This window comes from Desmodus rotundus, chromosome 1 (assembly GCF_022682495.2).
Source record: "Desmodus rotundus isolate HL8 chromosome 1, HLdesRot8A.1, whole genome shotgun sequence".
Lineage (NCBI taxonomy): Eukaryota > Metazoa > Chordata > Mammalia > Chiroptera > Phyllostomidae > Desmodus > Desmodus rotundus.
Window position 1 is genome coordinate 199,238,349 of NC_071387.1, and position 17,623 is coordinate 199,255,971.

The 17,623-nt window shown below is 42.8% G+C and overlaps 1 protein-coding gene across 1 annotated transcript in view; it reads right to left on the reverse strand.

Annotated features, from left to right (window-relative positions):
- ADAMTS12 (ADAM metallopeptidase with thrombospondin type 1 motif 12) overlaps positions 1-17,623 on the reverse strand; it is a 208,465-nt gene that overhangs the window by 64,419 nt on the left and 126,423 nt on the right. The window contains exons 12-14 of the mRNA XM_024578563.3: positions 15,042-15,211; positions 9,752-9,885; positions 2,769-2,889 (exon numbers count right to left, since the gene is read on the reverse strand). Of these exons, the coding sequence (XP_024434331.3) occupies positions 2,769-2,889; positions 9,752-9,885; positions 15,042-15,211 (425 nt within the window). The remainder of the gene's footprint in view (positions 1-2,768; positions 2,890-9,751; positions 9,886-15,041; positions 15,212-17,623) is intronic.

Consider the following 17,623-nt stretch of genomic DNA (forward strand, 5'->3'; position numbering starts at 1 on the left):
GGAGCTTTGTGACTCAGAATGTAAACAATTTTGTGAGAAGAGGTAAAATAAATACAGACTGCACTCTGAAGCTTTTGTGGTTGGTCCAGCATTTATTTTTCTGTGATTTTATGTTGATAGTTCAGAATCTTATATCCCCTAGCTAGCTTTCCAACAGCATCTCTGCTCCCTCGTTTGTTGCTGCTACATCCTGTTCTCATCCTCATCGCCTGCAAGTTAAAGACGGATTCTTAGGAGTAACTTAATCATAACTTAAGTCGATGATGAGAACCCTGGAGGGAATCCTGGGTTGATTGCCACCCTGTTGCTCTTGAATACAGCTTGTCATGAGAAACTCATCTCTAAGCACAGCTTTTTATACTTTTTATATTGCTAGATAATTTGTTCATTAGAAACAGTTTTTTCTTATTTTTCTTAGGTTTTGCTAAAATATGAACTTACATTTTACTCTCATGTGTTCTAATCCAGTCTTCTAAAAAAGCAGAGGAAGGGGGTAAAGGTGATGGAAGGAGGCTTGACTCAGGGTGGTAAACACCAAATACAACATTCAGAGGATATGTTTAGAATTGTATACCTGAAACCTTTATAATTAACTAATGTCATCCCAGGAAGTTCAATTTTAAAAAAAGCACAGAGGACATCCATATAAAGGTGACGGTCAACTCTAGCCAGTGTTCTTGCTTACTGGTTATCAGGGTAGGAAGCACAGCAGGGAGGAAAGGAACTAATGCGTAAATGTTTCCTCTCTTTGCCAGACTCCTCACTAAGAACTGTACTTCATGCATCCATCCTATCTATCCTCTTAGGGAGCATCAGTTCATTAATGCAGTAGAGTGGAAGGAGCATGGACTTTGGGGACAACGCTGTGAAAGGAGGAACGGGTCCTGGGGTCACAGCAGTGGATTCTAGTTTCTGTGCTGCCACAAATGAGCTCTGTGATGTTCATCGACTTACTTAACTTCTCTGAATGTTGTCTGAACAATGAAGGGACTTGAATGAGATGCTCTCTGATGTCCCTCCCAGCTCTGTATTCTACTGTTTTGCCCTTGTCTAAGGTAAATGTTCTTTAGTCCTTCAACCTCTCCATTAAAGATATGGTTGTAAGACACTGATCATCCTGGGTCTTGCTTCTCCACTGAATATATAGTACGTTCTTCGGCCTGAGCAGCAAGCCCTCATCTTTGTCACGTGAAAGTGTCCTGACCACTCCCTCTCTCTCAGACACAGAGGAGCATGGGGTCCTGGCAGCTCGACAAAGGGCTGGCCAGCAGGACGGCCTTGCTCAGGAGCTGGGTACAGGCTAAAACCTCAGCCCCAAACTGGTAGCTATAATCTGGAGGAACCAAAATGTGAGTCTTGTATTAATTCCATTTGGCCCTCACACTCTTACCTGAGGTGGGAGATTAACGCTACTAACTTATAATGAGCTCAGTGAAAATATTTATCACATGCAATTGAAGCTAATACAGTTTTTTAAACGCCTGTGAAGTGTTGCTGCCTGCAGCTACTTTCTGACTTAGGGTGCTGCACGGCTCCTCATGCAGAAAACCAACTGGCTACCACCTCACCCCTTGTTTAAAAACAAACAAAAAAATGAAAGAAAAAGATTTTTAAAAAGAGACAGAAGATAATTGGATAGAAAAAAACAACAAAACAGTTTGCTTTTTATCATCCACTTAAAAGAGAAAACCCAAAATTATAACTGTTTATCATGGGCAGATTCTGCCAAATACAAAGGGAGGTATTTCAAAATTTAAAATGAAAGCTTTAAAAAGAAAATAAGCTTTCAGTGAGGTAAGTGCTGCTCCTGGGTAGTTTGCAGATAGATGATGTAAACCGAACAGATTTAGCCATGAGCAAAAGTAATACCTGTCTGCAAAAGAACACCCAGCAGAAAGCCAAAGGATGAAAGTAAAGTGATGCGGAGTTTGAAAAGAACCATGATAAAATACCCAGCAGACTCCCTTGCATGTGACGAAATGCCCACCGCAGAGAGAGGGGTGAAAGGAAATGCACAAGTTTCCATTTCCCTCCGCCCCCAGTCCTCTGCATCAATGATTACAGTTAACAGTTTACTGGGTTCTCTTACGAAATTTTCTATGCATACACAAGTTTTTAAAGAAGTGGCATTATGCTGTATGAACTGCTATTGCCTTTTAAATGTAATGTCTTTTCATATTTTTTAAGCATTTCAACAACTGCAAGAATGACATAATTCCAATATTACTTATCATTTATCCCAATGTCCGCAATGGGATGTTACTTAACCAATGTCCTGTTAATGGTTATTTGGGTAAAAAGGAATGGCTACCAATCCCCTTATCTAAAAAATGAGGAAACTGAGTTCCTGAGAGAAAAAATCTACAAGCTAGGCTGAGAGTATCTATACCTATGACCAGTGTTTACTAATCCTAATCTAGTGTTTTAATGGGAGAATGTGATTGGTAGAATAGAGGTGAAAAACAAACCCTCTCGCGCAGGTCTCACCCTTGTGAGCCTTCTGTACAAAAATGGCAATCATATTAAAAAGTTGCAAAAGTGAAGAGTTATCAAGACATTTTTCCTATTTTGAGGGAAGGTGTTCAGGGTTAGTAAGACTATTTAAGAATGATGAACATATTCATTCAGTAAAATCACTTTTCTTCCATCTTTCCCATTTTGAAGTCTTTGCAAGTCACAATCTGCTAAATAAAACAAACAAAACCAGCCATCACTCTTGCCCTCCAGTCTCAATCCCCTGCCCCTTCAACTACTTGTTTGTTTGTTACCGGATCCTTCTTTCTGCTTAAACATCTTCCTCACAGTCTGGCAGGCAGAGCCATCCCCAAGGCACACACCGCAGCGATCCTCTGTGGCGTTGGAATCGATCTCATAGTCACAGCCGACCCTCTGCAGAAGAGAGGCTGAGGGTGAATGACACAGGCGGGAGATGTCATACCGACCTTGGACCTTTGATTGGCCCTCCCCCCTTCGCTCTTGGTGAGATTGGGTTGGGCGCAAATGTCTCCCTTTCCTGGTGCAGCAGAGAAACAGCCAAAGCAGTCACTGAAAGTAAAGGCAATACCTGCTTACAGCAGCTACAGGTGCACACTGGGTGGCTCTCCCCTGAGTCAGGGGCAGAACTGAACACAGTTCCAAATGTCTATGACAATGTCTTGGAATCGAAATTGGTGGAATAATGAGTCCCTTTGAGATGTGCAAACCTTATGCCCCTCCTCTCTACGGGGACTTCCCAGGAGTGGTGCAATTACTCCACCTATAACTGGGTTGCTCAATCCCTTTCCATTCCCCCCCTGGGTTACTCTCTCTGGCTCCTGTCCAAGGACAGCAGGTGAACCAGCAGCCATCAGGGCAAGGCTAGCTTAATGCTGAGACCACCCCAGTCCACAAGGGGTGAAATCTCTGACCTGCAGACCTATCATCAGACCCTGCAGAGCCTCCTGTGACCACAGGCCCCACTGCCACTCACACAGACCCATATCCCAGCCACCCTAACCTCCTTCCCTCCAGCCACAGAGGACGAGCTGGCCATTCCTCCTCTGAGCCAAGGATAACCTTGCCCCGAGTGCTGGACCAAGTCCTTTCTTAGTGTTCTTTCTGTCCATGGGTCCTCCTGAATCATCACCTTTCCCTCTCCACTGATTCCTTCTCCTCGGTCCATCCACACAGCCAAGTGTTCCCCATCCTAAAGTTCCTATTCTGGAAAAGGTGGGCATCAGTGCTCGGTAGCATCAGATACAAGGAATCATGAACTTAGACCGAAGATCATGAAACACAGGGGTTTGCGTTGAATTTCTCTGTGGCTTGCTTTCTTCCATGGCCCAGGCTCTTAACCACATGTCAGTGGTGAAAGAAAGGGGAAACCTGTCCCACATTCTATGAGTCAGATTTTTCTTTTCTGTTTGGAAAGAATTATGCCCTATAGGATTTTTTTTTTTTCTCTCAAAGGCAATTCTCTTTCTTATTTTAAAGCCACCTCAAATCAATTGGAAGGAAGAACAGTTTGGGTCGTTAAAGACACCCTCCACCAGCTAAAGAGACTTAATGCTCGCTGACAGAAACAGCTCCCTTCCTCTAATGCCCTTTTTGTCCACAGACTGCGTGCTACCTGAACGGGCTGAGAAACAAGCAAAGTGCTAAGAGATTAAAACACTTTGATCATGCTAATCACAGTGGAAAGAAAAGAAATTTTCGGGATGCGAAGGCTTCAGTGGGTAGGAGTAAAACGCCAAACCTTCCCATGTGACAGGCTTTCATCAAGCTGGACCATCCTCTAAGGAGTTGACCTTTACCAATCATGTTCCTGGTGACCCCCCCGTCCTTCAGTGACTTGGCATAAGCCAGGGAAATGTAGTCTGAGGCTCATTAATTTTAAAGTGTCTTCTTAGAATCTCTACCAAAAAGGGATCGATTTTTTAAAATGTAAATAATAAAGGAAAGAAAGCCAGATACATGAATGCCGTGAGCCCGCCTTTCCTCCCTAGCAATGGGGGCTGGGGCTGGGGCGGAAACACCGTCCCCCCCCCAGCGTGCTGTCCCCAGTGCATTTAGTGGGTTCTCATGGAGGCTGCGCCCCACCGCCTCTCCCGTCAGCTGCACACGTTATAGTCAGCACTGACATAAGCACACAACAGAGGGCCTGGGCAGGCCGAAGCCAGCCCCCCTTGTTGCACACCAGACATAAGGGTTCTTGGGGAAAATAAGCAGGTACCACTCTCCTCTTCCACACCCTATGCTCTGGCAACAGGGCCGGCAACCGCACTGCCTTTCCGTCTCCAAGGGTCAGAGCAGCCCCTGCTGCTGCCCCCAGCGCAGGCAATGGCGCCAGCACAGCTCTTCTCAGGCCACTCGGGGCACAGACAGCCACCCGGGTGGGCAGCACTTTGAAAAAGAAGATTCCTTTACTGTATTTTTTTGGACTATAAGACACACCCCCCAAATTTGGGAGGAAAATGGGGGTGCATCTTATAGTCTGAATGTAGCTTACCTGGCTCACTGGGGTGGGGGTGGGGTTTTATGTTATTAAATATTTTACCACATTTTTTGCTTCAAAAATTTTTTTCTATTTTCCTCCTCTAAAACCTACGTGTGTCTTATGGTCTGAAAAATATAGTAATTTTCCATTAGATCATCATATCTTTCTTGTAAAAAGTTTAATCGAGTGTAGCTGATATATAAAATACTGCAGGTACATACGTAATGTGCACAATTTGATGAATTTGGACTTACACAAACACCTGTGAAACCATCTCCATAAGCCAGGTTGTAGACATATCCATCACCTCCAGACGCTCCCTTGTGTCCTTTGCGTGGGCGTTTGTGTGGTAAGAACACTTAACATGAGAGCTATCCTCTTAACAGGCTGTTAGGTGCTCCATACGGTACTGTTAACCACAGACACTACGTTGTACGGCGGATCTCTAGGACTTACTCGTCTTGCATGACTGAAAGTTTACACCCATTGGTCAGCAACTCTCCATTGTCCCCTCCCCTCAGCCCTTGGCCGCCACCATCCTATTCTATCAGCTGACGTTTTAGAGTCACGTGTAAGTGAAATCATGTAGCATCTGCCTTTCCGCAACTGGCTTGTTTCACTTAGTGTCATGTCCTCAAGGCTCATGCATGTTGTCACAAGTGATAGGATTTCCTTCTTTCCTTAAACTGGATAATATTCTATGGTGTGTCTATACCACATTTTCTTATTCATTCATCTGTTGATGGGCACTTGGGTTGTTCCGTATCTTGGCTAGTTTAATTAGGCTGCAATGAACATGGAAGTACAGATATCTCCTCAAGATGCTGATTTCAATTCTTTCGAATATACACCCAGAAGTGGATTTTCTGGGACATATGGTAGTTCTATTTTTAGTTTTTTTGAGGAACCTCCATACTGTTTTCCACGGAGCCTGCACCATTGTACATTCCCACCAACAGTATACAAGGGCTCCAGTGTCTCCACATCCTCGCCTGCACTTGTTATCTTTTTGTTTTGTTTTATTTATAACATCCATCCTAACAGGGGTAAGGCTATATCTTACTGTGGGCTTGGTTTGTGTTTCTCTGATGTTTAATGATACTGAGTGCCGTTCCATATACTTGTTGGCCATTTGGAGAGATGTCTATTCAAGTCCTTTGCTCATTTATTAACCTGGTTATTTGTTTTTCTGCTGTGGAGTTGGAGTTTCTTATACATTTGGATATTAATCACTTATATGTATATGATTTGCATATGGTTTGCAAAAAACTATAGGCTGCCTTTTTATTCTGATGACTATTTCCTTTCCTATCATCAGTTCCTGGTGTTGTCATTTGGACTGAAGAGTATCTTGAGTATTAGGGAAATTAGGTCCCAGCCTTTCATCGGGCCTTTACCCCGATGTGCATGAATAATCAATAGGTGTTCTTGCTAATCCTCACTTTGGCTTGTAACATTGTTCTACTTGTAAATTCTTAAGTAACTGAGAACTGGCACCATGGCCTAATCCACCTGCAATGTCCTCATTTCTTTCTACAGTCCCTGAGCAAAGATAGAGACTGGAAGAATGTCTGGTTCTACAATGAGACTGATTCCCAGCCAATGAAACTTTAAGCATGAAGTTAGTTAGGCAAGATTCATGCTTAACTGAAAAGGATAGGTAAGTGGTTTTGCCATTTAATAAGTGGGTGAGACAGTAGCAATAATATAGTTTCCTTACCATACATTTGAGGGTCAAAAGAAAGGATCTGGAATTTTGGAGAAAGATCTGGCCCAGAGAAATCGATGTAGGGCATTCAGTATATCACTGAAATGGCCAAGATGGCCTTTTGAGAGGATAAAGAAGGTTGTGGACAGTTTCTGAGAGGAATGACAGAGGGAGCTAACCTGGGACAGGTAGGAAGGTTGTCATATAGGGGTGAAGACTCAGCAGGGATTGAAGATACTGACTTTGTAAGGGCACAAATTCACAATGTTGACTTTTTTGTTTAAGGAAATACATAATAGTAAGCTGACATTAAGATCAAAAAAGGGTTGTGGTTGAGCTGATGAGAACCAGGGGCCTGGGATGCGAGACTGATGGGGGCGAAGAGGAGCAATCCAGGGACAGCTCATGGGATGGATCAGGGTTCCTGGGAAGGAAGTTAAGCCAACGCTATGCTGACTAGGAGAAGGGGGAAGAGTGAAGGGACTGAAAGTCAGAGAGCCGGTTGCCCAGAGAAGGGGCGAGAGGCCTGCAAGGGCAGCGGGCTGTCCGAAGACAGTCGGTAAGGTCGCAGAGCTGGGAAAGCTGTGATTGAAAATGAGAGATATCCTGAAAGTTCAAAGTTTAAATTGATATATTTGATCAACAAGTTTAGGAGTTCTGTCCAAGTTTAAAAAAATGGGGCGGGCACAGGTAGTTATCTCCTCGAACAAATTCAGTTATGATCCAGCCTTGGTAATTCCTTTGATGATAGAACCTGCAAATCTAACATGCCAAAATGTTGGCAAATATAAATTCACAATAGACAGTGGAATATACGCACAAAAGCAAATGCAACAAATATTTACATAAATATAAGCCAATATATTTCATATCCACAAAGAAGATGGATTAAACAAACACTTATACACTTTTTTTCTGATGGCTTATCTTTTTATTTCAATACATGTTCAATTCCCTCTTTAAAAAAACACCTGTAGCAAATGAATAAGACTGACAAAGCTGAAAATGTCTACAACCTGGACCTTAATGGCCTTACCTTAGGCCATTAAGGTAAATTTGATTTGAGTAATTTTTTAGCTTAAAAACTTAGCTCAGTGTGATACACACAGAAAGTGGGTAGTTATACCTTCTAAAAGGCCTTAACTGGTTTCCAGAAAGAGGAAGGCAAGCCAAAAGAATATGGTTTAGTCTATTAAACCAATTTAATTAGTTTGAAAAGAGGCGCCTGAGACCCCAAACAACTATGTTTTCCGTCACACGCTAAAGATGCTGCCTCTATGTGTGCAAAGATATTCAGGTCTAAACGATCGTTTTGGCATCACATCCACTTCCTGTTAAGTTCTCAGCCCTAGACGCATATGGCAACCAGCTGGGGAGTTTTTAAAATATCAATAGCCAGGTCCTAAATTCCAGAGATGCTGAGTTTTGAGATGGAGCCAGACATCAGTCATTTCAAAGGCTCTCCAGGTAATTCCAACAGGCAGCCAGGCCTGAGAGCCACTGCTTCGGGCAGTCGTGGGCTGTTTGGGTCTGAATGAGCTAAATCAACGTTTTCCTACTCTGGCAAACACATCTAGCCTAAACCATATTAATTATTTTTGGCTCTTTGTATATAGCAGTAATTACTGAGTCTGAAAGAGAATTTTGCCTGAGCCTTTTCAAATCGAGAATCTAATTATGGCTTGCAGTTCACTCACTCGTTTCTGGGAATCAACACGCTGCCTCCTATGCTTTGCTCAGTGCTAGAATAAGTCAAAAGGCTACTTCAAGGTGATAAGTGCACTTTCCCAGGGTGCTGGACATTTGTGGGCAGGAGCTTTTTACAGTGGTGATTTGGTCCAGTAGGAAAAAAATATATGATAAATATTTGCAAAAACAAATAAAATGTATTAAGAGCTTATTGTGTGCCAGGGCTCTGTTAGGGCTTAACACAGATGATCTTATTTAATATTTTTTGACAACCCAACTAGGAAGATACAGTAATATCTCAATTTTATAAAAGAAAACCAAGCCTCATAAAGATGCATAGAGTGATATAGCTAATAAATAATGGTAATGAGTTCACATTCTAGGGCCTGAGAGCTAAGTCATTATGCTTTACTAACAGTTAATTAGGTATTTCTATAGAATAGTTTTTCTTTCATTGATGAAAAACACCTTCTCTCTAAACTGAGACTTATGCCTGGGTGTTGGATCACAAAACTTGTTCATTATTTCCTTGTAGAACAAACTGTGAGCAACAGGAAGGAGTTTTTCAAAGGTTGTACACATAAAAGCATTAACAAATCAAGTCTGAGTAATTTATATAAAGGCAGAGGTGATTAATAGAGTCAGAAAAAGTTAAACAGCAATCAGAAGACCTGGTCATGCTAACTCTCTTCCTAAGAGATCACGTCAGTAATCAGTGGATAATTAAATGTAAAATCCTTATGAAAAACACTATACAAACTATTATTGATTTCAGTTTTTTCCTAAAATTTAACGACTCTGTTGGCAAGTAAGTGATGAATAATTTAATGCCACTGAAATAATCTGGGTTACCTTTTCCTAAAAATTCCTCCTTTATAAAGTATTTTTAAAAGGTTTTATTTCTTTTTAGAGAGAGGGGAAGGGAGAAAAGGAGTGAGAGAAACATCGATGTGACAGAGAAATATCCATCAGTTTGCCTCTCGTATGCACCTTGACTGGGGATGGAACCCAGGTATGTGCCCTGACTGGGAATCAAACTGGCAAACTTTTGCTTTGCAGGACGATGCCCAGCCAACTGAGCTACCCAGTCAGGGCTCAATTCCTCCTTTACTTTGGTTCTTCTTCAATGTGCCCCTGCTCCATGCCTAAAATAATACCCCAGAGCATGTCAACAAATCAAGAAATGAAGAAAGCAGGAAGAAGAGTATTCCATTCCAAACTGTGTCTCTGATGTACACTGAGAAGTCTCGCCTCTCTTACCAAAAGTAAAACCCAGACACAAGCAAATCCCACAAAGCAAAAGGTTCGAATGTCTCACCTCCTGAATTAATAAAAGCATGATTTTATAAAGTTGTAGATTAAGGAAACATACCCAATACCTTACATATGCCATTAATACAGACATTTCTGCTGTTGCCGCCTTCAAAGCAAGGGGTACCATCAATAACAGCGTCCAGCATTCTCTCGGAAAACTGGCCATCTACGGGTCGGCAGTAGAGCTCACAAGGGTGTGCTGAAGGGAAGAAGAGACAAATCTCTTAGCTTTTCAGCCCAGCACCCTTCCCCCAGGGCCCTTTTGGTGACCCCGAGTGTCGTTAATCTAGAGATGCCCGTCTTTTACTTTTCTATGACACATGCTGAAAAATAGGGTTTTTTTCTTCTTCTCAGTTAAAGAGTTTTACAAATTACATTGGGAAGAGTGCTGTAAAACACTATGCCTTTTGTTATCGATGAGAACTTTCAATCCAGCATTGAACTGTGCTTGTGAAAGGAAGGCGCTGCGCAAGTGGGGTTAACCTGGAGTTAAGTTCTATCAACTACTGATGAAGGTTTTCAGGCCAACGGGACACCTGCCCCACCATTTGCAGCAAAATACGTACACCTCCCCTGGAGGTGGCTGTGTCCGATGGGACCAGCTCCGCACTGACACCAAAACTCCTACCCCCTCCCCCAAATTCTCCCTTATTCTCGTCAAGCTCAAAAAGTCCCTGGACACAGATTTACATCCACACAAAAACAAAGGACCTGCTTTGTGCTGAAGCTGAAGCCAACCTGCTTATCATAATGGTCCATCCCGTCATGCTGTGTCCCACACTGAATCCATTCTAAGGTTCGATTTTCTAGGCCCTGTGAATGAAGACAGGGCGCTCTCCAGCACAGAACTGTTCTAAAGATTTACTTAACAAAATGCATACCTATACATAGGTACTTGGAGTAACCAGAAAGATAGATAACCTTTAAAGATACATGACCTTACTTAACAGATAAAAATTTTAACAAGTAATACATGTATATGATAACAATTCAAATAGGAATTTTCTTTTGAATGTCTTGTTTTCTTTAAGGGAAGAACTTCTGAATGTCTTCTTCAGAAAAGTCCTTTCGGGATCTCTTCTGATCTGCTTCTCATGGGAAGGGCTCTCAGTTTCTCGGTGGTTTGACAAGCGGAGGGCTCGGTGACACTGGCTGCAGGGCCATTCGCCATGGACCCACCACAGTGTAGATGAGCCCCAGGTGCAAAGCCAGAATGCACAGCTCTAGGTGTCGCTGCTCCAGGGTGCAGCAACCCACGTGGCAAAGTAAGAAAAGTATAAAACCCGCAAAGGCAACCAAGAGCAAGAGCTCCCAACATTGAAACTCTGGACAAACTTGAGACAGAGGTCCAAAGCATGTACTCAAAGCTTAAAGAAAGAAAACCAACTGATTTTATGTAAGGCCCTGTGGATGAGTTGTCTGAGAAAATGAACAGTCAACATGAGCTAGAGAGATCGCTGGGCAAAGCGCCAATGGAAAGGGGCCAGAAGACTCCGGGGACAAGGCATGACATGGATTGTTGTAAATCTTCATTCCTGGAAGCACTATTAGCTTTGTCACAGCCCGAACTGGAGCAGAAGAACTTGGAGCAATTCTGCTCCAAGACATGAGAACACCCATCCCTGCGAGTGAAGTCCAGGGAAACATTTCAGAAGCACTGGGCTGTCAGGAAGGGTGGAGGCAAGGGAAACACTTTAAATAAGACTTGGATTTGGTTCCAGAATTCTGAAGCCCAGGAATTCCTACTCTGGGACAGGAGAGGCTCAGCTAGATCTCCTAGGTTCTCGGCACACTTACATTTTCCTTAAAGGCAGTTTCTATCTAAACCCCAAGGATTCTTGTAATAAACTGTATGCCTGTGCCCAGGTGTCCCCGGGTGCTGGGACTATCCCTCAAGATCTTGGGAGTGCTGCCAGCAGTGGCCCTCAATTGACACCTCAGCTTAAAAGAGCTTCCCTGCCTAGGACAGTCACCCCCTTCCAGGGGCAGGCCATACCCAGTGACCAGTCCATGCTGGGCATAGGGACCTGGCTATAGCACCACCCCCCAGCCCCACCCGGCAGTGTGGCAGCTCTGGAGGTCTATTCCATCTCAGGGCTCCCATGGAGCTGGAGGAGGCCTTTGTCAAGGCTGCAATGCAGCCCAGCACCTGCCCCTGCCTGAGCCCACCTCCTTCCCTCTCCTTCCACAGCTGCTGAACTTCCTGCACGCTGGTCTCCATCTTGGTGTCTGTGTCCCAGGAGCAGTCCCAATCTGCCACACTTCCTGAAAGATGGCCCTGAAGGACCCTGTCCCACGAGGAGCATGTCAGGCCCCATATTTGCTGGAAACCTCACTGGCATCAAGCATGAATTGGGCTTAAGTATTTAGAAGAAACAATTTTTTAAATTTGCCTAAATCCACAGTTATTTGGGTGTTCTGAGAAAAAAAAAAAGAAACCTAAAAAGGAAGAGAGATTCAAGGAAAGTGATGGCATTAAGATCAGACTCTGGTTATTTCCTAATTGGAGATGCAGGATATAAACACATTCTATTAATATAGGCTAATGAAGTCCCTGGGAATCTGCATAAGTTACTGTGTGTGTGTGTGTGTGTGTGTATCAGCTTCTTAGTCAAATAACCTTGAATAAGTCACTGTCTTCGCTGAGCCTAAGCTTCTTTCTTGCTTAGAGGATGGGGACGGGCTAAGAGGGATAATGTGTAGTCACAGGCTGACGTAAGCACGGCCTCAGAAAATGCAGCGGACAGGTGGCAGCTCTTCCTGCTGGTGCCTGCATGGCTGTGACGAGTGGAGTTGGGGAATTTTTTTTTTTTTGTGCCAAGAATGCTGGTAAAGAAAATGTCTACATTGGAAAGTAGGCTGATCTAGATTAGTCATTTTCAAAACTTTTAAGCAGAGTTATTTTTCTTTTCTTCAAGCAAGACCTTGCCAATAAGGCAGATCAGAATTTCATTAAGCACAGATTTTGTAAGTTCAAGTATATAATGGTTCAAAATGAATTAATGGGATTCATAGAAACTACTAAGATGAACAGAATTTTGACACTGAGCTTATGAATGGGGTTACAGACTTACATGGGCTGCAGCATCTAATTTTTTTCTGTGAGTTTTTGGTTCCGCACTATTGAAAAATCTTCACTCATATGGACAAATAGTTGTAAAATGTAAATGATAATAGTTTACAACTCAACCTGCAATTTCAGGATATTTTTCAGTTAAATTGTGTTGATGAGAGATTTATTTTAAGGTATGCAGAAAGCCAAATTAATTTACTAGGTAAGTTAATGCATTGGTGGTTTCTGATATGTTAAAACTTGACATACAATACTTTTGAGTGTAAGCATTATTCTTCATTGCACTTTTAAAAATAGTTAAATTTTTAAAATGAAATTAGTATCAAGCAATGTTGGAAGCTCTGGGATTCCATGAAACTGAGTTTGCAAACTCTAAGATTGGCTGGAGTTTCTATGCTTATTCTAAATGTTTAAATCTATGCTTCCTCTTCGGTCACTGGCGGGTCTCCCAAAGGTCACGTACCAAGAACCTTAACACTGTCCACTGAGTGGGCAGAAAACTCCCCTGAACCTGTAACTTACTCTCCAGTGACTTCTGAGGGAGGGCTGGGAGGGTACAGAGCCCTGGATGCCTGGCACAGAGTAGGTGCTCCATCCATAGTTGTTGATATGAATGACCCACTTGTCACCATTAGGAATGCCTGTCGACTAAGCAAATAACAACTCTGCAGGATACAGTTTGATGAGGGGACAGAAATCAGTGTGTTGGTCAAGGTGGTAGTTACTAGTATCAGCAGGCAAGCTCCTATGCTCAAATAATAAATAGCCCAGGGACCTAAAGAAAACCAGGGACGGAGTGTGGAGGCTTAGAGGCCGGACAGGCAGCGCTCGCCCTGAGCTTCGCTTAATTCCATCTTTTAGTTTATTCAGCTTCATTCCAGTGTCGGATGCAAACCAATCACTCCAAAATGAGTGAAATTTATGTCTATTTTTATAACTCTCATTTCTTCAGTACCTATTCTATGCTAGACAAAAAGTATGCATGTGATAAATGCCTGTAAAAATATGAATAACCAAGCTGAAAATCTTTTTTTCCTAACTGCTCAAGCCATCAGAGTTGGGAACACACCAGTTCAACCCTGCCTCTGGTGTGGGGTAGGGGGGATCTCCACACTGAGTACCTGTCATACTACTGGGGTGGCTATACTACTTCAGTTCTGCAAGGCTGCGCACTTAGGGCCATAGAAGCATGCATCCGAAAGTTTCAACAGTAGAGAATGTCCAGAATATAGGAAAGGTAGTGTCTTTCAGCATTAGGTTTTTTTTGTTTTGTTTTGTTTTTTAAGTATATACATGAGTTGTCCTATACTCAATGCCTGGCTCAGGAAGCTAAATTGCACCAATGACCAATGACTGGCTCCTGCAGAGCATGAATGATGCTTAACAATGAGGGGCAAGAAGCATACGTTGCCCGTGACAACCAAGAGCTATCAGTACTTTGGAGACCGAAAGTGGACTACCTATCTCAAATCTCCTTAGCTCAGGAAAGTCTTTTATGTTTCCTCCCTCACGGGAACAACCATGAATAGCACAGATATTTTCTGATGTTGGTCTACAGCTAATGGTTAATGATGGTCTTCCTTTCGGGTCTGCACTGCCAAGGCTGCCATTCCATTCCACAGCTGTCCCCACCCCTAACGTGCATTCTTTACATGCTCGCTTTTACTTTTGACCCCTCTTAGACCGTCTTGTACACACAACACGCTCATTTCTGGCCCAGAGCTGGCTCTCATTTGTTTCTGATGAAGTCATTCCTGCTGTCTTTCCTTGGCCTGTGCTGTGCCCACATGGAATGACTATTTGGATGCCTTCCCTGTTCTGTCTTCCAATAGAAAGGCCACTCAGACTAACAGATCATCAACTGTTTCCTTGGGAGCCTTTTGTGAAATTACTCTAAACACACAATGACCTTTTCTGCCCAAAATTACAGTCGGTTTCACATGCTCGTCAACAAGCACTTTCATCAGTGATCAGTCCCCAGATTCCTGCACGCCCCACTCACCGCTTAGCTGCCCCTCAGCTGTCTGGAAGGAAGCCACTATGTCTGATCAGCTTCTCTGTTGTCTCCCACAGAGCGCAGCCCAGAACTTGGACATATTTGGCCTTCAGCATTTAATGCTCAGCTTAACCACAGCAGTGATTTTAGCTTCTAAAATATAAAACACCTGCACAGTACATTTCTCTCTTTTGTTGAACTTTGCAGGGTGGCACAGACCCCTGACATACGCTTTCTGATATGGGCTGTGGCCCGAGATCTGGAATATGCTGCTCCTGCTCCTCACCTGGACTGAACACCGGAAACCAGCTGTAGAACTCATTCTTGTAGGGGACGGTGTCGAACTCGCTGCACTGCATCTGCCGAAACGTTGGTGCGCCTGGGCGGCAGGGGTGCACGTTGCACAAGCGGTAGCGTTTCCTTTCTCCGGTGCAGTACTTGCCTCCAAACTTTGGTCTACCAGTGGAACACAAGCTGTCCTGTTAGTTTCCTTAGAGGCCAGCACCTTCATTTCAAACTCCCCCAGCACGTGGCCACGCTCACTCCTTCCCAAACCATGTCTCTCTCCACCCTCAAAACCCACCTTTTAAATTCATTCTTTCAAGTTCATACATTTTTGTTTGTGTGGTGGCCCATGAACATTCAGCCCCAAGTGTACAGCTGCCTATTCTGAAAGAGTCGGGCCCCCTGCCTCAGGCAGTCGGTTGCCTTGCCACCAGTTGTCACTTTTTGTTTGTTTCCTCCTCTTCATTTTCATAATCACCAAACTTGCCCAACCCTTGTCTGCATTTCTGGCTCCCCTCTAGCCATCTTTATTTCCTCGTGCAGCCTAGTATACATACCACTATTTGGTTAACTCTTATAATTACCTGAACTATTTTCGTTTCTTGTATAAATGCCTTTAATGGCACCCAATGGACACAGAATCAAGTCCTGCCTCTTGAGCTTGACCTTCAAGGCCCTCACGACCCTGGCTCAATTCACTGTAACAACTTTACCTCCCACACTCCCCGCGTGTGCACACTGTTCCAGTGATGCAAGCAGACATATTTAACATTTCTTTTTTGTGCCTCTGGACAGATGTCCCCTCTCGTAAGGCTCTAGACACCCACAGACTGCCCGTGCTTTAAGGAGCAAATAAATCCCATCTCCACCATGATCCTTCCTGGAATCCTGCCAGAAGGAATCTCTTTCTCCTCTTCAATGATGCCCCCTTACCCTACCGTGTGTGCTTCCTGCACTCAGCACTCCCAAAGATGATTTTCTGACTAAGGGAGTTCAGTCGTTGATGCCCGGTAGGCGGCACAAAGAACTGTCCTTGGTATTTCAGATTAGGCAGGTTTTCCATTTGTCATGACAGGGTGACACTCTCTGACTTGGCATCTCTCCAATCCATCTCCATCCAACAAACGTCACTGAGGCCATTTTATGAGCCAAGCCCTGCTGGGTTCTCACTGGACAGCTGACTAACATCTCAGGTACAGCCCCAAGGTCACTGGTCACTCTCTGACACGCATCCGTGACGGTTCCACTGGCATTGCTCTCAGCAAACTTAAGCCAACCAGCTACTGAGTTCATACCTGGTCGCTCATGTGAGGAGACTCTACAACAAACTGTGGCCTCTGAGATGGGAATTAGGACCATTGTCCCCCTGAAGCTCCATTAGAGAATCATCCTTCCGTGCCTCAACAAGGATGTCCCTTTTCTGACAAGCACAGGTCCCTGACCATTATCCCAAAAAGGCTACAGACGGGTGGCGGCCGGTGTGTAGCACTAACAGGCCCCCAAGCTGCAAGTCCTGTTTCCAATTTCCGACACTTGGAAATAAACTATAAAGATATTTTTGTAAAAAAAATGAAGTATAATTCCTGTTTTACATTTTTGGATTCAAATAAACCTTATATTTTTGAAAAAGCAACTTTTATCAAAGGGTAAAAGTTTAAAACAGTTTTGTCCAAATTCCTCAAATGTACACTTATATGTGGGGAAATGAAAAAATATCATAATAATGACTATAATGACTACCATTTACTGACAATTTTTGTTGTAGGTACTGTATTAAACTCTTTATAGATACTAACCTTAAAAATGTATTATACAAGGTATGAGATATATGTGGTGTGTGTTTCTATATGAACATATAATAATATATTTATTAATGAACAGAAGATGAAAAGATTTGAAACTGACATACTCAGGGGACTGTAATAACATTTATCATTTGTCTTTTTTAAAAATGTGACTCTTGCTCTTCAATGCAGACTAAGGTAAAAGAAGTTTAATACATTTTCTACTTACAGGAGGCATTCTATGTATACTTTAAAACAATTATACTTGGAACTGGTATACCAAGAAATAGTAAAATTAGGAATATTATATATATGTATGTATATATTTGGAAAACAAGGGAATTTAAATTTAATTTATATTTAATATCATTATACAAATTTAAAATATGAAAAAAAAATTGAAGGCCACTTGTGAAATAATTTCTATGGAATCCTTAAAAGGCTAATATGAATCTCTAAGGTTTACAAAATGCTTATCTAAAACAGTAAAAATAATAATCCTCAAAAATGTGCCTAGCTATTTTCTTAGTTACCTCAGGAAGAAAAACATTTTTGTAAAATTGTGTGTTCTCTATGATTGACAGAAAGCTACAGTCTTATCCGCAGAATGGAGGCTAAGGAATCTCTCACTGACAGAGTGGATTATCTAGGAGAATTTAAATGTGTACTTTCCTAGAGGCTTTCACACAGATCACACTTTTTTTTTAAGTGCCTATTTTTTGAAGTGATGGAATCATCTTATTTATCCAGGTTCTAGCAAGAATCCAGTGTCAAGCCAAAATGAAATCCAATAGAACCA